Source organism: Diadema antillarum, unplaced genomic scaffold, assembly GCF_040938485.1.
Source record: "Diadema antillarum isolate AM-2024a unplaced genomic scaffold, OU_Dant_1.0 seq00000069_RagTag, whole genome shotgun sequence".
In the NCBI taxonomy this organism is placed as follows: Eukaryota; Metazoa; Echinodermata; class Echinoidea; order Diadematoida; family Diadematidae; genus Diadema; species Diadema antillarum.
Genome location: NW_027271168.1, coordinates 2,261,272 through 2,281,580, shown reverse-complemented (window position 1 = coordinate 2,281,580; position 20,309 = coordinate 2,261,272). Strand labels below are relative to the sequence as shown.

At 38.0% G+C, this 20,309-nt stretch overlaps 1 protein-coding gene across 2 annotated transcripts in view; it reads right to left on the bottom strand.

Moving 5' to 3' along the window:
• Nucleotides 1-19,836, bottom strand: part of LOC139725992 (transcription factor 12-like) — a 260,859-nt gene extending 241,023 nt beyond the window's left edge. For both annotated transcript variants that reach the window (XM_071637073.1, XM_071637074.1), the window contains exons 1-3: nucleotides 19,638-19,836; nucleotides 13,959-14,035; nucleotides 5,467-5,548 (exon numbers count right to left, since the gene is read on the bottom strand). In XM_071637073.1, coding sequence (XP_071493174.1) covers nucleotides 5,467-5,548; nucleotides 13,959-14,024 — 148 coding nt within the window. In that variant the 5' untranslated portion in view covers nucleotides 14,025-14,035; nucleotides 19,638-19,836. The remainder of the gene's footprint in view (nucleotides 1-5,466; nucleotides 5,549-13,958; nucleotides 14,036-19,637) is intronic.
• Nucleotides 19,837-20,309: the final 473 nt, after the last annotated feature.

Genomic DNA, 20,309 nt, shown 5'->3' with positions numbered 1-20,309 from the left:
TTTCTCCAGAGATATTATAATGACTTCAATAATCATACACTGTGATATAATAATCATATTCATAGTATCTACGATCATAGACTGACATGCAGTGAGGTAGATTATCCATCAAATTAATAAGTTTTACATTTTCGACTATATACACTTTGTCATGCACAACCTCCTCCTTTGTAGCCCATCAAAACTTAAACAAAGCCCAGTCCTTTCATTTTGTATACACAATATTTTCCTTTTTTTCTTTTTTTTTTCTTGTACTCAAAACATGAGCAAACGGCAAGGTCCGGTAAGAAGCTTAACTCATTTCTCGGGCTACAATCAATGTTTCTGGATTTCAGAGGCCTCTTCGGCATAGGGAGAGCCGGAGAGATGGAGGAGCAAGGTGGAGGCTCGGAGAAGGGGGGAGACGAAAACACCCTGACCGGGAGGGGAACGGGAGAGGCAGCATCATCAAGCTTGCTTACCTCCTCAGTGATCGGGGCTGTGAAGTGGGCCCCCATTTGAAAGGAGAAGGGAGAAGGAAAGAAGAGGAAGGAAAAAAAAAAAAGAAAACGTGCGAACCTCCAACCATCCTCTCCCCGGAGATCCCAACCAGTCCGGGCTTAATTCTGCTGGAGAACGAGGGAAATTGCACTTTTGCCTCTTATTCTTCTCCTAGCCCCCGTTGACCCCAAAGAAATCTCCGCCCGTGAATTCACAGATTCGAGAGAGAATCAGCGACATAAAGCAGAAGGGCTTAGCGGAATCAGTGCCGACGAAAAAGAAGAAATGAAAGTGTGTGTCTTGGGGGGGGGGGGGGGAGGGAGTGGTAAAGGCCCAAACTTGATACATGCTTCTGTAGTTTCCTCGCCCGCTAAGGCAGGGTTAATGGATTTCAAGGAAGATGGAGGTCTGCGGGATTTACTCGGGGATTCAGACTTGACAGAAATATTGCATTCCATCTACTGGCAATTATGAAAACTTCCTTAGATTTCAGTCACGGTGGAAACAAAGCCAGATAATTTACATAACTGATGCATCAGTTGTAGCACCTTGTGTAAAACTGGGCCAAAATTTATCAAATGCGTTATCCTTCATCTCTCACTTTATATCTTCTTTAATATCACATTCCTATCCTCCTTTCATACTGATATCTCATTTGAAAACACGATTCTAATCGCATTTCATGTCAATCAATGAATACTAATAAGTCTGAATTCAAACTTGAATCGCATTCTCATCTCACACTTAATAGTTATCATGGTCAAGGGGTGTTTTAAAACCAGCTTTTGCTCCACTTGAGGTGTGTATTTGTAATGTGAATTGTTCAACCCTTTCCGTGCAAATGTGTCATACAATGTATGTGCACAATTTTCACACACACACCTATGGGCAAGTGATTAATGTGGCAAAGTGTCAACAGTTCTAAATCAGGATTGAGGATGCGAAGCATAGCGTGACCTTGTAATCACTTCCGCCACAGTGCATACATATACGTACGTACTCCCATATATGCAAGTGTATCAAGAGTTGCATGTTTGATTGACAGATTAGAGCGTTTGTGATGCAGATGCTGTATGGAACGTCATTGGCTGTTCAGGTCAGGGAGGAAATTCCTTGTGGTGTGTTAACAGTCTGAAACTCTTGACACATCTATAAATGTGTTTCAAGAAAGACGATTACACTGAAGTTCTTCCAAATAGGACAGCCATTTACTTCTTTACGACAATTCGACTGGTTAACTGTGGCAATAAAAAAGTGGAATGAGACAAATGCACTTGGAATATGTTAGCCTTTCTGTCTCCTACAGGTCAAATAATACACAGATTCTACTCAAATGATTTTTCATACCACTTGCAGCACAAGGTCATCCGGCATACTAGTACTAGGTACAACTGCATTTAACCGTGTATGATTTCAACTACAAATTTCTTCAATCCCTCGGGTTAGATTCTTTTTTGGAGTCAGATTCTTTTTTTTGGAGTCAGATTCTTCCGTGAAAAGACAAATTTTGTAGTAATTACTGACACGAATAGTGACAACAAGCATGGAACTGAAAAAATGAACTGAATGATATTGCACTGGGCCACCACTCCACCAGATTACAATGTAGGTGCTTTCCCTTCCAGCACCAGATGAATTTCACTGCAGCTTTGTTTTTTCCTTTCCAGAGAATTTGTTCCCCATCACCACCCTACTTTTTCTAAACTGATAATTAGTTTAATTCTTCTTGCATATGTTTCATCATAGATTCAGCAAATGTTATACAGCAAAGAGATTATCATGCTAACACTCCTTAACAGTAAACACAACCACCATTTGACAATCTAGAGTTTTACAGATTACAATCTTGAGATTCAACACTGGAATGGATTTTTCCTTTACACGCAGGTTAACCCCCTTGATTCCAAGTCAAAAATACCCGCCACAGAATTTCAGTCTTTTTAGCATCCCGTGGCCTACGTCTTTCATGACTACCTCATTGACTTCAACAGAACACCTTGAATCACCCGTCTTTCATGCTGGTGAAAGGTGCAGATATGCCCAAACAAAGGGGGGCAAATGCGCCGTAAGCATATGTATAAATAATGGCAGCGTTGGGCACAAAAGCTCTAATCCCGCTATCTACCAGCCACTCATGCCACCATAAATCACCTTGGCAGTGATAGTAAACAACGCTTATGCACCATGAATAGGCTTATTTATGATTGGCCCTCGGCATCATCCTTGCCTGCAGTCACATGGGCTCGAGGCCGTAGACCTGCCCCGCAGGAGCGCCTGCCGCGATTTCTACACAGCCACTACTCTTAACACCGCCCGCTCATTTTTAATGAGAAATGAACGAAATAGAAGGCGCACTGTTTACTGTGTATGTGCGCACTGCACGTGTTGTAATCTACACAATTAGAGATGCTATACATACACAGGGAATTCATTTCTGAAAGCTTGTCAAAACTATGACTTCAATATACTTAGAAAGCGATTCAAAATATACTGGATATTTTCCCTTTCTTTTCACTCTTATTTTATGTAATTATGAATGAACAAATTGTATGGTGAAATTGGGTTGAATCTCCTTTCAACTCCCTTCCCAACATTACAAAAAAAAAAATCAAAATAAAATGAAACACAATCCAGTACAGGCTGCAGACCAATCAAACCAAAAATTGAAAGGCAAATACCCCAAACTTTATAGATCATTAAAAATATTGTCTATGCCTTTCTATGTACAACTAAACTATTCCTTTGACTTTGATTCTAACTATTCCTTTAAAACAAAAACACATAATGGCCCACCATACTCGCTTTTTATTTGTTTTTGTTTGTTTCTTCTACATACATTCACAAGTAACAAACCGTTAAGAACGAGCTATCACAGATATCTACATCACTTGTACACTTGTAACTTGACTGCTTGGGAAGGGAACCAATTAATATGGACACATAAACTTTCCAGTGGGATGTTGACCCCAAATTGATGGCCATAAAATTACATTCTACCAAATCACGCATAAAAGCCTCATAATGATATTAAGGATGATCTTCATGTCTCATAGTTACAGTTGTATGGTCAAACCCACTCCAGCAGCCACCTGTTTATATACACCACCTGCCCATTAAAGGGACTGTACAGTACTGGTTGAGGTGGGGATTCAGGTATATAACATTCCTAAGTGAGATAAGGAGAAACCTCTTGTGAAATATGAAAGAGCATGTAATTTTAAGAAGGATTCAACATTTATTTGATGAAAATTGGTTTTCAAATGGCTGAGATATCCAAAAAAGTGATAATAATAAAAGGCGACAGGCCACGTCTTTTATTAGGATCTCTTCGTTTCACCTTGTTTTTGGATATCTCAGCCATTTCAAAACCGATTTTCATCAAATAAACTTGTGATACCCCTTAGAATTGCATGCCCTTTGACATCTCATAGAGTGGTTTCTGAATATCTCGCAAAACGTTAAAAGCTAAATCTTCACCTCAACCAGAACTGTACACACCCTTTAAGCACCATGAAATCTGCTTCCCTTCAGAGTATTTAAAATGGTAATGAACCTGTCTATAAAGCCAATTACCCCCATGAAGGCTGTCTTTTCTGTCCTCCTTACTATGGTCTTTACAGACAGGTTTACTCTAAGATCGTAATTTCCTGGAAACAATGTAATTTCCATATCTTTCCAGTGATTTCGCTACAGATCAAAGTGTGACTCCTAAAAAAAAAAAAAATTATCACTGGGAGACATACAACAAGTACATTGGCTACAGAACAGCTTTCTTTCAACAACAGCAACAAAAGAAATAGTTTTTGTTGTTGTTGTAATTGTTAATTTTCAGTGAAACTCATATCCATGCTTACATACAGAAGTAGTGTCACATTCTATTTTGATTTTTACAGACTCTGATAATAATCACTGTAATAGCAATAGGCCCAATGAATGATGTGTGTAACTGTATAGCTGTGTGTATATATGTGTGTGTGTGTCTCACTTTGTGTTCATGTATTTTGTGCATGTAAACTGCCCACACTGTATACTACCATGATCTTTCTAATATTCAATCACATCAAATCAACTCGGCTATGCCCCTCCCCATGTCATCAGTGGTGTCCATATGGACGAGAGTCCTCACGTCATTCACTGGGTATAAAATCCATCCTATCCCACAATTCCCCTTGTCAGGCGAGGGCCATCCTTTTGATTCTTCACTTTGGAGCTGTGCAACCTGTGTGAAACTATAATTGCCCCTTTCATGCGAGGTGAAAAATTAGGGGAACCACAAAAAAAAAAGGAAAGAGGCGCTGAAAGAGTGTGCAGCTCTCAAAGTCCAAGTATTATCCTTTGACCGATGGTAAATGAGCTGAATATATCTCCCCTCGTCCAGTCAAAAGGTCTGTGCTCTCTTATCGGTGTACCAGTAACATCCTATCATCCCCACACATCACTGATTGCTTGCAAACTATCTTTTACACACACACACACACAAACACAGATACAATAGATGTACCATCATCAAACCCACGCACAAATGTATACTGTTGATATTATTATGATACTCAAGGCAAAATGCAAGCGAGGCATGAATCAAATCCATCAACTTGTTCAGGACGTCACACACTTGTATCGACACTGGAAGAGAGGCACGAACCAATATAGCGGAGCACCTTGCAGGGTGCTACAAACCAATTTACCCACTCTACCAGGGGCAACTATGACTCACTGTCGGGCAAGTGAAACAAATGGGCACTTGCCCATCGAAAGTACAATCTATTGGGCATTAGCACCAACTTTCCATTTTCAGACATGGGGGAGAAACATATGTATCTCTGCATATTAACTTAGAGGATGAACTGATTTTGCTATACACTGTAAAACAGGTATTTCCCATTGAATACCTCCCCTTCCCCTCCATGGGGGGGGGGGGAGGGGAAGGGGAGGGGGGTTAATGCTCATTGTCCTTGCAAATGGTTACAGGTCAAAGATGACCCTTACCTTGCTTGTAGCTTGAATGGTGCATATTCCCACCATGACTCCCGTTCTTGGAACCCGCAGCCCCTGTTGGTGGTGAGAACATCTGTAAAAGAAAATTGAGAGGACAAAAAAATAATTGTCACATTTTGGAAAATATCTCACCCCTCCCAACCTTTCAGACAAATCTGTCTTTCTTATGTCTCAATTTTCCACACAGGATACTTTTCATTCCCTCCTTTGAATGGACTTTCACGTTTCAAAAAGGCCAGGTGAATTTAAACTGGTAAACTGTAAACAACAAAAAAGAAATAATAATAATCTCTAGCCTAATAACCTTCAGCAAATCTACTTCTGTACCCGACGAAAAAAAAAAGGAAAGAAAAACAAAGAAACGAAAAGGAAACTCACCACCTGTACATTATACCACATACTACAGAAAACAAAGCCAGACTTCCTTTTGTTGACAAATCAAACACTTAATTAGATTTCCAAAAGGTAAAGCAACCAGGACAAAGTCTAAGGGGGCCTTACACTCACAGTAAATCCCACACACACACACACACACACACACACACACGTACGTATAAATACAGACAATGGTCATACCTTCGAAACCAACACCTACATACTATAGATATAATCGTTTAATTCCCTTTCAAGCACAAAATTTAAAACACTTGCCTCTTCAAACAGGCAGCCGTTTAGTCTCCACTCAACTCTCTTGAAAGCTAAAAATACTAAGGAATTCCCCAAACCATTGAAACAAACAATATCAACTTATAAACATCTTAACTTGTGATAAGTTGTTGGCAAACCCCCCCCCCCCCCAAAAAAAAGGCTTATAAATTTGGTTGACTGATCATTTAAATTGATAAACTACTGGTTTCTTTTACTTTTTTTCAAAGCTGTTTTAATTAGTTTCATGATAAATATACAGTTGTGTTTAATGTACCATGCCTCTTTAGGTGGGGAAGTGTGTAATATTATGCGCAAGCCTAATATTGGTTGGCCGTCGGAAGAGTCGGGGCGAAGACGAACCACTTCTGGCTCTTCGGCGGATAATAGAGCAAGATTATCACCGCCAGAGTGGGGGCCCTTGAGTGTGTCATTCGTATCGGCCTGGATACTCAAGTCGCTGTTGAAAGCAGTGTGCAGGAATCAGCCTTCAACTCTGGCTTCCACGACTGTTATTTTTATCTCTTTTTTTTTTCTTCTCACTCTGCTAACACTCTTTCTCTCTCTATCTACATGTATCTATCCATCTGTATCTATATCTATCTATCTATCTATCTATCTATCTATCTATCTATTTCTATCTATCTATCTATCTATTTCTATCTATTTCTATCTATCTATCTATCTATCTATCTACACTTGTATCTATCTATCTATCTATCTATCTACACTTGTATCTATCTATCCATATTTCTCTCTTTCTCTCTTCTTTCTATCTGTGTATATCTCTTTTTTCTACCCCTATCTAATATCTGCTTATCTAAATCTCTTTCTCACAACGTGCAGTATATACGATCTCTAAAACAGTATCTTTCATATAGTCCCAAAGCTTTCCACAGTACTGTAAAATTCACAACTCATATCTTAAATATATATTTATAAAACTAACAAGTCATATGAATTTCTCAGTTACACTTTCATCAGTATTTTTCAAGTGATGGAAGCAGACAGCAGGCAAATTTCACCATAAATAAAACATCTCAATACGTTTGTACAATGTATGTAACAAACCTAAATTACAGCATATGTACCTTTATAAGTACACTGTTAAAAAGAACATCACTATGCAACAGTTTTACTGTAAAAGTGGCTTCTTTCGCGTACAGAAACTTTCGCGGTTTCCATCGGTGCCGACTTTTTCGCATGTGTTTAAATTCGCGGTCGGTAATGATAGCGTTGTAACAAGCGACGAGTTCAAAACATTTTCGCGTGATGTTAAATTTCACGGTTCAATCTCAAAGCGCAAAAAAAAACCCACCGCGAAAGAAACCACTTTTACAGTAATATGCAACTTTGCATCAAACATGTATTTCATGCAAAACTGTATTTAGTTTTGTCATGAATCACAAGGATTTAATAAAGGTTGTCATAAATACAGAAATACAAATCTATTCATTTCCAATTGTTGAATATGCAGAAGTTTCTATTTTGATACAGTTTCTGTCTCAGGCTAATTCTTCAGCCTCAACACTGGATACACCTGTTGGAAGTACAAGGAAAATCTCAGAGAAACTATGATTTCTATTGCTCCTTTTTTTCATGGGATATCAAATGTATACATGAACTTTAAAATGTGATCACAGTGCATTTTTCTGTTTCTTAAGCAAAGTTTTGTATTAAATGTGGTTAACCATATTTCTCTCTCCCAGGGATAAAGTCCATTATAGTTTTGAAAGGAAAAATACGCTGGAGATATTATTAGCAAAGTGCTACAAAAAAAGGAGTAAAGTACTATCAAAGGGAGAAAATGAAAAATCATTGAATAAGTACAATGATTTATACACACTGATGGAATGTAAAAGGCCAGTAGCAGTATACTTTTAATCTATGGAATCCACACAAAAACAGTAGGCCTACATGTACATTGTACTAACTTTTTTTTTAATTCCACAATCACCTTAAAGATTTCAATTCAAACACTCACAATGTCTCACACACTAGATACTCATAAACACCATACACATATCAAATGAGATTATACCATAGCACCAGTGAAGTGTACAACCTAGTAGCCATCAAAGCAGGCAGAAGTCTGGAACAGAAATCACCATCAATATGTGCATGGATTTTGTGACTCACAAGGTAAACACGTCAAACCATTCTGCTTAATACTAGTAGTCGGAATCTCAAGTAACGTTTACACTACAGACTGAGCATGTAATCCAACATATAACACTACACTACCTGAGCTTGCCCATACATTGTAGATCACTACATACCTGGGTAGGTAATACACGTAGTACACAAAACATTGTACGGTATGTAGGCCTACACTGTACTTTTTAGCATTCGAAGTCGAAGTCAAGACAATTGGAGTACATAAGCACTTTAGATTAATCTCTACAAAACAAACTGCCAGCATAGTCTGATACTTTAAAAATGTCATTATTACAATTGTAGGTCAGGGGTCATCTTGGGGAAAAAAAAAACATCTTCTGGGGATATTGGGAGATGTGACCAAAGGTGGTTACATTTATAAAGCTTTATATGTGTAAATGCTGTGGAAATAGCAAGTACAATTGTACCATAGGTGTGAAAGTATTGTTCCATTGCAATGATCGCACAAGGTCATTAAACATTGTTGTACCCACTGTGTAAAATAAGCACTTGTTAGGAATCAATAAAAACATTGTCATCATACAATTGTGTAACTCACACTGTTTATATAATATATCAGTACATGCTGCAATACTTTTGATAGCTCTGCTATGATCTTTTTTGGGGAGTTTGTGAGCATAATGGACTTTTAAATGGAAAAAACTCCACTGCCATCATAGAAAAGGTATTCTGGGTCCAGTATAATTCAAAAAGGCAGAGTTGTTCACAAATATATTGGATTTCACATCATTATGATGACGGTTGAATTTGCATTCACAACATTTCTAATCAAATACAATCTATACACTCACAACTGCAACAATATGAGAGTGATATTTCATTTTTGTCAATGAAATTTTCCCAAAGATCATTCATATACGTGTATGTAAAGATGGATAACAGAGGTTTTAAATATCACTTGAGGAAACATTACTGTAACTTTTAGTATGCAAGGCCTATGTATGAGTGAGTGATTGGTCAACATTAAAAAAAAAAAAAACAGCACACTCTGGCTACACATTAAATTACTCTCCCAAGTGTTTCTTGAAACCAGCACACTTGGGCTAAACATGAAATTACTCTCCAAAGTTTACTACCACTGTGTCCTCAGCTAGTACACTACCCTTTCAATAGCTGAAAAAAGCACTACTTTTTAATGATAAATTTAGATACCGAAGGTATCAACATTTTGGCTTCTTTATGTTGCAGGGGCATTTAAAAGGTACACATAGGTTTGATAGATAGCTCTGAAGAGTCTCAATCTCACTACACTTTACTGCCACTGAGCACAGTGAGAGAGGGAGAGAGAGCGAGTGAGCAACATATGGGGCCGTTCTCACGTAAGGTCATTACTCACCTGGGGTCTGCACTTGAGCTTATTATAAAATGCAAAGCAGCCCTCCGTCGGGAGGGAAATTGATTTTAATTACGGCAAACAACATAATGAAAATCAAATATATCACTCAAGGTAGGTATGCACGAGCCAATAAGCACTGATTGTAAGACTGGCATAGGAGAGAAAAAAAGGAACAAGTTTCACTGCCACTTCTGGTATACCTGTGAACGAACTCTCTCAACGGTTTCCGTGCTGCACTGGTTGATATTCGGAACCATGATACATCGTAGAGGCACTGAACGCAATGTACACTGTATGATACTACAACACTTACATGATGCGCATGCTAATGTCACATCAAGTACTCTGGTTTGTTGATGGTGACATTGGTTTGTTGTACAAAGGCAAAGAAATACTGTTTCCAAATGAAAAAGGAAAACAAAATATCACTTAGGCGGAACAGTTCGGAAATTGTGTGTATCACTATCAAGATTCATGATGTTAAATCTATTTTGTACTGTAAAAAAGACCTTCATGGGCTTGATACCAAACAGTATTTACATCTACATACCAGAAAATCAGGACAAAATATGGATCTCAGATGTAAAATTCAGATTTACATCATGAAAAATGCATGAAAAAGGTGTAATTTCCAATGCAACCAGATCACCTTCCCACTCACTCCCATTCACAATAGCACTGGTAATACCACATTTACAGCCTTATACTGTCATTTGAATCTGCCGGCAATATATTGTACAACAGGCGATAACAAACTTTATGTACTGTACACTACACAGGGCTGTGTTTACACAATACACAAAAATGCTGAATTTCATTTACGTAGCATATTGGCTGTCTTAAACAAGCAATAAGCAGAAAATACATGACAATACCTACAACTGTATGGTTTGAATCAGATAAAATTGAGCCACACTGATTGTGGTGGGTTTTTTGTTGTTGTTGTTGTTGTTTTCAGATGCTACAGGGATACCATAAGTTTACTGTCTGATATAAAAATACAGATAAGGGTTGTATTGGGAGGCAAGCTTTTGTTGTTTGAGTGGGGCTCCGGATTATGCAGTGACTGGTAATGGCTCATGTAAACCATCCCACATGAAACCCAGTATGTGGGCATTACACTAAACCATGCACAGTTATTTTATCCTTTGGTATCCACAGTAACAAATTACACTCGTGCTACAACCCCAATTGACAAGACTGCAGTGAAAAATAATATGACAGCAGTCTCACAGCTTGGACAAATGCATCACTGGAACAAATCTTCATTCATTATGTTTGTTCCACTATATAATCCTCTTTTAGCGTTCACAATACACTTAATTATCCAAGCACGATGCCCATGACTTTACCAATGGTGTGAACCTTAGTAAACAACATACACTATGAAACTTTAAATAGTGACAGACACAAGCTTCTTTTTCATATTCTTTACCGATTATCTGTTTGTCTCTTTCTGTCTGTCACAAAGACACATAAATGTATACATCCATAAATACACTCACTACACAGACAGACGCACACAGAGGAAGGGTATGGGACACAGTTGTCACACGGAGACAGTGACTCTCCACACTCGCACTGAAGTGCATATTCAGAGCAGAAGCTGATGGTGCTTGATATGACCGCCAACACAATGCCACAGTAATGCATGGTTCCCACAAAGTAGTGTCCTACTGCCTAATAGTAATGTCAAAAGTTTTAGACTGTGCATTCGATAGAATCTATCTAGGATTAGTTAGAAAATAACTGTTCTGAAAAGGAAATAAAATCCTTGCGATTATTCATGTGGATTCATCATTATACAGTATATGACATCAATTACAGACAATGGATGTGTTTCAGCCAAAATATGTTCTCGGTCCTGATTAAGCCATGAAAATAATAGGCCTACATGAAATTGAAAAGTTTGTAGCATTAAATTGTTGCACTTTAATATGTAATTTCTAATCATAGGGTGAGCGCTATATCACAATTTCTAATTTTTTCTTCCCATATCTTCCTCACGCAGTTTCTAAGAGTATCCTTACACAACTTTCCTCAAAGTAGCTTTCTCTCAGAGACAACTTTTCCATTTTGAAACATGATGAGGTAACAATGGAGAGCACCCCTAAAATTTTCTTTCTCATAGTACAAGTTCTGATTAGGAAGAAAGGGAGATGCTACCTTTGAACTTGATGCACCCTGAAACACCCCTAGGTGGGATCATTAGTATTGCTGTTGAGACAAATATGACAAAAAAAGCTCAAATTTCATGATATCAGTCGGGAGATGAGCGTAACCTTGGCACTGATTCTAGGATACCTTTGAAGCATCATGTTTTCCACAATGCTGATCAGGATTGTAGCAGTTCTACACATTGGAGGGAGATCATTTCAGGAAATATCTCTGACATATGTGTTCTTTCCTAGGCAACACTAATGGAGAATAAATATCAGTATCTGGTTGAAGAACCTTCTTTGCCCATTACCATCCGAAACGACCCTCTGGTATCTCTAGGATTGAATGTGTAATTTTACACTTTTTAACTTGGCAACTACGGTTGTTGGCTTGCTTGTTTGTTGTTGTTTATTTCTTTTTGTATTTGTTTTCTGTGACTATCATTTAGCTCAATCTGTGTTTAATGATTTTTCCACACTGTGCATTCTGTAATCATCCTGCTTGTGTGGGTTTCCATCTTGTTTTTCAACCGCAGTTGGTTAATTTTTCAGATTGATTTTTTTCCCCCCTCAAAATGAATATTTCCTCATCATCCACATTACCACTGCATGTTAATCAATATAGTTCCACGTACGTAAATGTTATTGAATTCAAAAATATCAACAAATATATCGATAGAATTATAAATGTGTTTTTGTACAATTTCTCTTCAGATTGTGGAATCCTGTAGTACACATCTACATGTACCTCTATTTTCTACTCAGTTATGATACAAAGAAGTGCTTAAGTACCTGTTCTACCATATCCTAAGCAGTCAGGCATATTACTATATTTTACCTCAGTCTCTTCTTTGCATTTTTTTTTCCAAGGCATTTATTGCTGTCAACACAGAGAACAAAGCCCTGTTACAATACATCCCTCAATAGATACATCCTATGTTTGCATTGGGGCAATGTTGACACAACTCTGCACAAACTTGAGACTGCCGACAGAACTTGGAACAGGAGGCAAGATGCAGACCATGACATCATGTAACCCCCTATTTATAGCGGCACAGACATTAACCACACTCGGCCTGCGACAATTTTAGCTCCACCGGTTGTGCTCCAAATACATGTCATAGCACACATGTTTGTTTATCATCGCATTCCACGACCAAGAAAATACGGAAAATCTTTTACAGATACTCAGACAGGCGAGTGTAAGAAGTGTAAAGTGTTAGCTACAAGGGATCCATGCCAACACTCACCCTTCAAAATCACGGAGTTTACTATGGAGCAACCAGGGAGATAGTTACATGTAGGTGTTAAATGCATCTCCACATGACATGAAAATGCCTAATTCAGGGAAGCTTTGACACACTGTAAAACCAGAAATGTTCATGTGCTCAAATTTTGCAAATTTCGCGAGAGCCAAGATTTGCGAAATTAAAATATACTCGAAAGTTCTTGTCTACACCATACATTGTATGCATTGAATGCTGGTGGCAATTCTGAAAAATTTCATGCTGCAAAAAAGGCCATCGGCTCTAATTCGCAAAAATTTCATGCCGCGTAAATATTTTGCTTTACAGTAGTCTCAGGTCGGGATATGAAGAAGCAATTAATCTTTTAGGGAGCCTTCTGTAGAATATTAAAGGCAGACTTGACAGCTCTAGTCTGTCACCCCGAGATCATCATCCTACAATCGTACGTTCATGTTCCTGATGATTTCAGCAAACAGACTTTTTGATTTGTAGGAAATGTCATTTATGCACTCAGAGAGCTGGCACATCAAGTTGTAACAACAACGAAAAAAGAAAACAAAAAGAGAGAGAGAATGTAACCAATGAAGCTACTTTTACATTGATACAAAAAATGTATCAGTACATGTACTCAAGAAATCAAAATTGATAGTTTGATTGAAAGTTTTGATACATGTACTTACCGGTACTTCAAATTCTTTATTGTATACTTTGCAAGTTTAAAGAATGAAACAGACTTGTCATACCCCTTAAATTCTAGTGTTAAATTATACCTTCAATGTAGATTAAAGGATTCCTTTTTTTTTATTATAAAGGTCCACAGTTGCAGCAACATCTGTACACATTTTGAGCACTTTGTCTCTGATAGTGATCAACTTAATTTCAAAGGGCCTCTTCCTGTCGAGTGCCCTCAGTACTTACTGCGCTGAAGTCCAGCAAGTCGCTCAGCTCCTTGTCGGAAGTCATTTTAGGCACGCTGTTCTGCATCTTGTATATTCCTGCAAGACACAAAAAGAAAGATATTGGGGTCATGAAGAATGATATATGTCCCTGGATAGTAATCTCCCATTGTCCCCATTTTGATGTAATAAAGGAAGGGAAAGAGAGAAAACAAGATGTTGAATCCTTAGCAGGGATAAATGACATTCATATGTCTTCCCTCTTCCTGATGCAACAAAAACAAACAAAACAACCACAAGAGAGAGAGAGAAAAAAAAAGAGAGAAAGATTGAGAGGGCAAAAAGAGATATCATTCCATATACAATTGACAACATTCTTGGCACCATTCACAGGAGATCCCATGGCACGAAATATCATTTCAGCAGAGATAACCCCGCTGGCGAATTTAAGAACCTGGTATCATAAGAAATGAATGCACAATGTAAATAATGACCCACAGTTTATCACACAGACTTTGAAAAGTTTGCGATTGTACAAAGGTCAAACCCTACCTGTACATGTAGGAGCAGTCTTAGAAAGTACAACCAAGCAAAACTAGAGGGAACTACTTGGTACTTCAGCGACGGAACATTGTCCAATGGCCATTTGTCACATCAAATCAATACTCGGCATGTAACCCTCTTTGTTTCAGTTCGCCGCCCTTATTACATTCTTCCTCCCTTAATAAAACATGTTTGCACGAAAAATTTGGGCAATATTTGTGCTGCGATAGGAGAGAAATGTCATCTGACAAATCTCGTTGGACATTTGCTAAATATTTGACGTGTATTACATTCTGTAACGAATGTTTGTTTCCTCTCAGCAAAAGCAGCCAGCGAAATGCACTTTTTCCCCTCCCCGCCCTACAAAGAGCAGCGGTCCCAGTTCAAGGTTTAGGGCCGGCCCTAAGGAGGCCGAATGACATTTTTCCAAAAAAAAAATACAAAAGTTCAACTCAGAGGTGAACTTGAGATGCTTGACATTTCAGAGATGACATGGCAATTACAGAAGTACGGCAAATCGGAAGAGAAAAGTTTTGCGAACCTCTTCTAGCGGACACAATGGTATTGGATTGCAGCGCTTCTCTGGAGTTGTCCAACATGTATCATACAAACTGCATTTTTTATATGCCATAATCTTTTCACGTTGGAAGGTTTAAATGAATTAAAATCTTAAGGGTATCTTGAGTGATTACACAAGTTGTGATTAATGTAGTTTGTACAGTAGCAATTCAATAGCTACATGTACAGGGCACTCTGCAAATGTATTATTAGCAGAAAGAAATCACTATTGTTTATTGAATGTACAGTAGTATGAATTTGCATTTCAAGCACAGATATCAGTTCCACCAAATAAAGATAACTAATAAATCTTGTCAGGTTCTTTTTTTTACAAGATACCAGCTCCTGCCAGCCAAGTGTCTTCTATCTCATTGATAAAAATGCATATCAGAGGCATTTTGTTAACAGGTGTTTGTCTTCTACAAGTCCTTTCTTTTTTTACCAAATTTTATCAATATGCCTTGAAACTCTGCTTAAGAAGCACCTGACAAATTTAAGTTTTTTATGAAATGAAATCCTGTTAATCTTCTTCTATCCTATGTGAACAAGAATGTATACATTTGCCTCACACTGACACTTTATTAGGTGAAACATTAAGTCCACTGCTTGAAAGCTTACAATTGTAGTTTACAGTACCATCAGAGTTGCTATTGTACTGCACAAAATACAATTTAAGATTTATTCCAATATCAAGCACAATGACCTACAAGAGTGGGCCCTGTTTTATAAAGAGTTATGATTGATTATATAGTTGATTTCTATCATAAGTCTATAGCAGCCTGTGTGGTAAGAGAATTTACAATCAATTAATATCTTTTGATAAAACGGGGCCGAGATTGTAAAGCATCATTAAGTCATCAACCAACATTTGTGCTTTACTCTATCTGCAATACGTACTGGAAACAATAAAACTCAAGCACCAGTATACAATGTAGTTGTATTCATTTTATGTATTTATGTACGCACTACTTATGTACAGAGCATTGGTTATGACTGCTATTGTTATTGTTGCTGTTGCTGCTGTTGTTGTTGTTTAAGCAGTTCCTCCATCTTCCTATTTTCCCTAAAATACAACTACCACATAATTTGATTTTCAATGAAGTGGCTGAACAAGCATCAATGTATGCATGACATGTACACGTAAGTATACAAATCAATCACAATGATTTATTCTCTTCTTTTGCAGCAAGATTGCTAGTTTTCAAGTGCTACCTTCTACCAGGCTACAGACCAGTGTATTTTCTATCAAGAAAAAAAGAAAAAAAAAGTTATACTTCCTATTAAGACCCCTCAAGTACAAATGCCCTATTCACTGTGGTGCGAATTGTAATACATATCAGTTCTCTATAGAGGGCAGCCTACAACTTGGGGCTCATAATAATGTGATTGATCCCAGAGTTCAGTCCACTTGCTTCTATCAGTGTGTTCAAAAGTAAAATGTATGCTGATGTTTCTTGTTGTAAACCACAGCCCTGACAGAACAGGAGCATGACTTTTGTTGAAGAACATTGTACACGGCAAGGAGCTCATAGAGCATCGAAGTCAAATCTCATCAACATATAGCAATCAAGCACCAAAAAAGGTTAGCCTGGCTTTTAAAAAGAAAAGATTTGCCCAACCACAAGTTCAGTAAGTTTTGTTATCAGTACACACATGGCAATGCTGTGCAATGTACGAAAGGGACCTCTATATTGGAATTTGCATGACTTGCCATCTTAAGGCACAAAATGGACATATTAATGAGCAGTTTAGGACTGAATGAGATTATCAGTTTGCACAAAATGTTACATGGACTGAATACCATTACACATATCTAAAAATGAATTTTGAGTATGAAAATCTAAGCTACCGACTAACAAAATTCACTGGCTTAAGACAACACATGTAGAAAAAGCTGTAAAATATCATAGAGGGTATACAAACTGTTGTGGACAGATTTTAATCAAGATGTTCCTGTTGCAGCAAACCCTTATTCAGGTTTTATCCACCCCCCCCCCCCCCCCACCTAATCAAATAAAAGACTTTTATATGCTCCTACTGAAATGTGACGGTTCCCTCATTGCATACCAGTGCAACCACCAGGAATGAAACTTTTAGATTGGGATCAGTATTTGGGATTAGGAATTTGGAGAATTGGAACTAGGCTTGGATGTTTCTGGATTTGGGCTGTGTTTATGGACTACAAAATACAGTACCAGATACAAATATATTACAATGTGTATCACTTCAGGCACAGAGTTCTATACATCATTCAGTATGAAACAAGAGTGGGATCAAGCAAAAAGAAGCCATGTGGAAAATCCTAAATGACGTACAACTGTACATTGTATCCATTCAGAGAGAGAAAAAAAAAAGAGAATATTGCTCACACTTTAAAAGAAAATGAAAAAAAAACTTTTTTTTTCACACAATACACAAAAACAGACAAATAACCAAAGATTCTTCTTCTTCTTCTTCTTCTTCTTCTTCTTCTTCTTCCTCTTCCTCTTCTTCTTCCTCTTCTTCTGGTAGTCCTGTGTCCTTCAGGTTTGAAGATTATTACATGATTGATGCTGTGTGTGCTGTCCTTGTGTGAATGTGCAGTTGTATGAAATATCTGAGGGTGTGAGTACAAATCCAGCAGCAGTCCACAATGCATAGTTTACACCATAATCCATTAATTATATACCATGAATGTTTAGCAAACCTTTTATTCTACACTTCTAGCTACACTTCGATTTAAACAAAAAAATATTGTAAAGCTTCTGAATGAAAAGTAAGCCTGAGCCTTGGTATTGATTTCTGGGATGCTCATGAGAATAATTTGATCTGTAACATATTGCAATACAATCTAATTCAGTCTCTTGAAAGAAAACAGAAATAAAAATGCAATGCATTCTTAGTCTTATAACTTGGTTGTACAAAGTATTATACTATGTTGCCATTTCCCACAGATTGGTAGTCATTGTGGGACTACAGTATAAGCTACAACTCTGTTGGAATACCAGGCATGCATCATATTTAGCTACTAATACTATAGCCAAATAATGAACTTGCAAGGGGTAGTTACTTTCAACAGACGACGCAGACAATTTGATCAAGGTTGAAATATCATTTACGTTGGTATACACAATAACTACATTTAAATGCTTTGAATCAGTTTCGGAAATGCATTCACGACAATTCTCAGACAAAGGTCTATGTTACAGTGTATCTACACTTTGGACAGCTATGCCTTTCTATAACCAAACATGTCAATATCTTTTCCATGAGAGAACCTAGAATGTCTTCAGTAAAAATATCAATCTTTTTATTGCATTTTAAACATTTAAATGTTAAAAGTCCATTGCACTATTGTACAGTGTAGCAGACTATATCTTTAATTATGAAGCTAAAGTGACCCCATTTGCTTTCAGGACTCAACTTAAACAGGGCTTTACATAATATATGTCATGATTTATGCTTCATCCTTCCTTTGATAATATACATGTAGCTGATCCTTAAAATATCATACATTGAAGCGACAGAAACATATTTGATTGCAGCTAGAGTAAACATATTCTCTAGTGAAGTACCTTCTTTTGTATTCAAACATGTATAACAATTTTTATATCTTAAGCTCCATTACAATTACAGCTACTATCGAAGCACATAAATTGTATTTGCTGTGAAATACAAGTCGTGGTAATAGTCTATGGTGCAATAGTGCACGTAAAAACCTTACCTTTGTATTTTCTAGTATCTATGTAGGCCTCAATATCCAATGATTCGATAGGATGTACTTCTTATTTATCTAACCGTTACATATGAATATTGGGGAGGGGGACACCTTCCAAGAACAGTAATTACTAGTAGATTAATTTTATTTATACACACGTAGCAAAAGATTTTAAATTTACTGGTAGTTGATCATCATATCCTAAAGTGTTTTGAGAATCAAGAACCATCTCCTACCTGGTAATGTATTTCTGCTGATGTATGTTAGGTTAGATCAACAAGTCCCATCTCAGCAATGTATTTCTAGTTGTCAGTTTACCACACATATGGAACAGACTACACTCTACAGAGTGAAGACGCCGACATCTCCCTGGAACCCATTCCTAGTGGTGAGTCATTTATATCATGAACCACTTTCCAAATGTGCACAGGATAGCTCACTGACACACGCTTGTGCCACAATTAAACAAATCCTATTTATCAATCCAGGAAAGCAGATTTGCCACTTGGACCTCCCAAAATTAGTGTGCTTTCACTATGCAAACCAAGCTAAACATGGGTCCTAGTGACATGGAACTCTCACTGCCTGACCTTTTCCATCATTACAGGAATTGAATGATTGCAGAAGTCAAAAACGAAATGTATGTGTACTTTTGAATAGAGCACTTGTTCGGGCTTGGACAATGCAAAACAAGGCAGCCGCACTCACGCCAGCGATACTTGTTACGACCCCCGTTATAGTTCGCTGTGCCCGAGCCCTTCCGTTGACTACCACGCAGTAGAACCCCCTGTGCGGCTTTATGGGCACTTACAGGTCAATCGCTACACTCTCCGCGTGAATGGCCCGGTCGCATTGACTTAGTGTGACGATAGAAGCAGCCTACGCTTGCAGCGCAAAACCTACCTGATTTTCTGATTCGTCACCGCTCCAAAACAAATGTCCGTTGGCAGTTATAAAACATAATTATCAAAGAATAAATCCTGTGGAAAAATCCACTGGTCAGATGACGGGACCGTCGCAAAACATCAGATTTAGTCTGCACACATGTTACATAGACGACGATAGAATTCACACGAACAAGCAGGCAGACATCTTTCTTGTTACTCGCTCTGTCCAGCTTTTGTTGTTGTCGGAATATAGTATTCCTCCGCGATGTAATAAAAAATCTCAGCAATGACGGCGCACTCAAAAGTCATGCGCAACTTTATTTACACCTTTGTAGCAGATAACTTTTTGGAAATGTGCACACCACCTATCTCTTCTTGCCAATATATACCAACAATGATAGTGTCGAGTATCAAACTATACTTTTCATCCGCATTTACTACACAGTATGTAATGCGGCTTGTGGTGTGTTTTCATACATTCACATTTCGGTCTACGGTCGAGTCACTTCGTCGGAGAGTGCTCAGGCGCGCTCAGGCGCGAGTGTGCGAAGTGCTCGCTTCGCCATTCACTGCGAAGCGTGCGAGGCCTGCAGTAGGCACGCTTTACAGAATGACAGCCAATTATAAGATATATCGCCCAGACAACAAAAGCTTAGTTTGGCGGAAAACAGTAGAGGTTTCGTCGCTC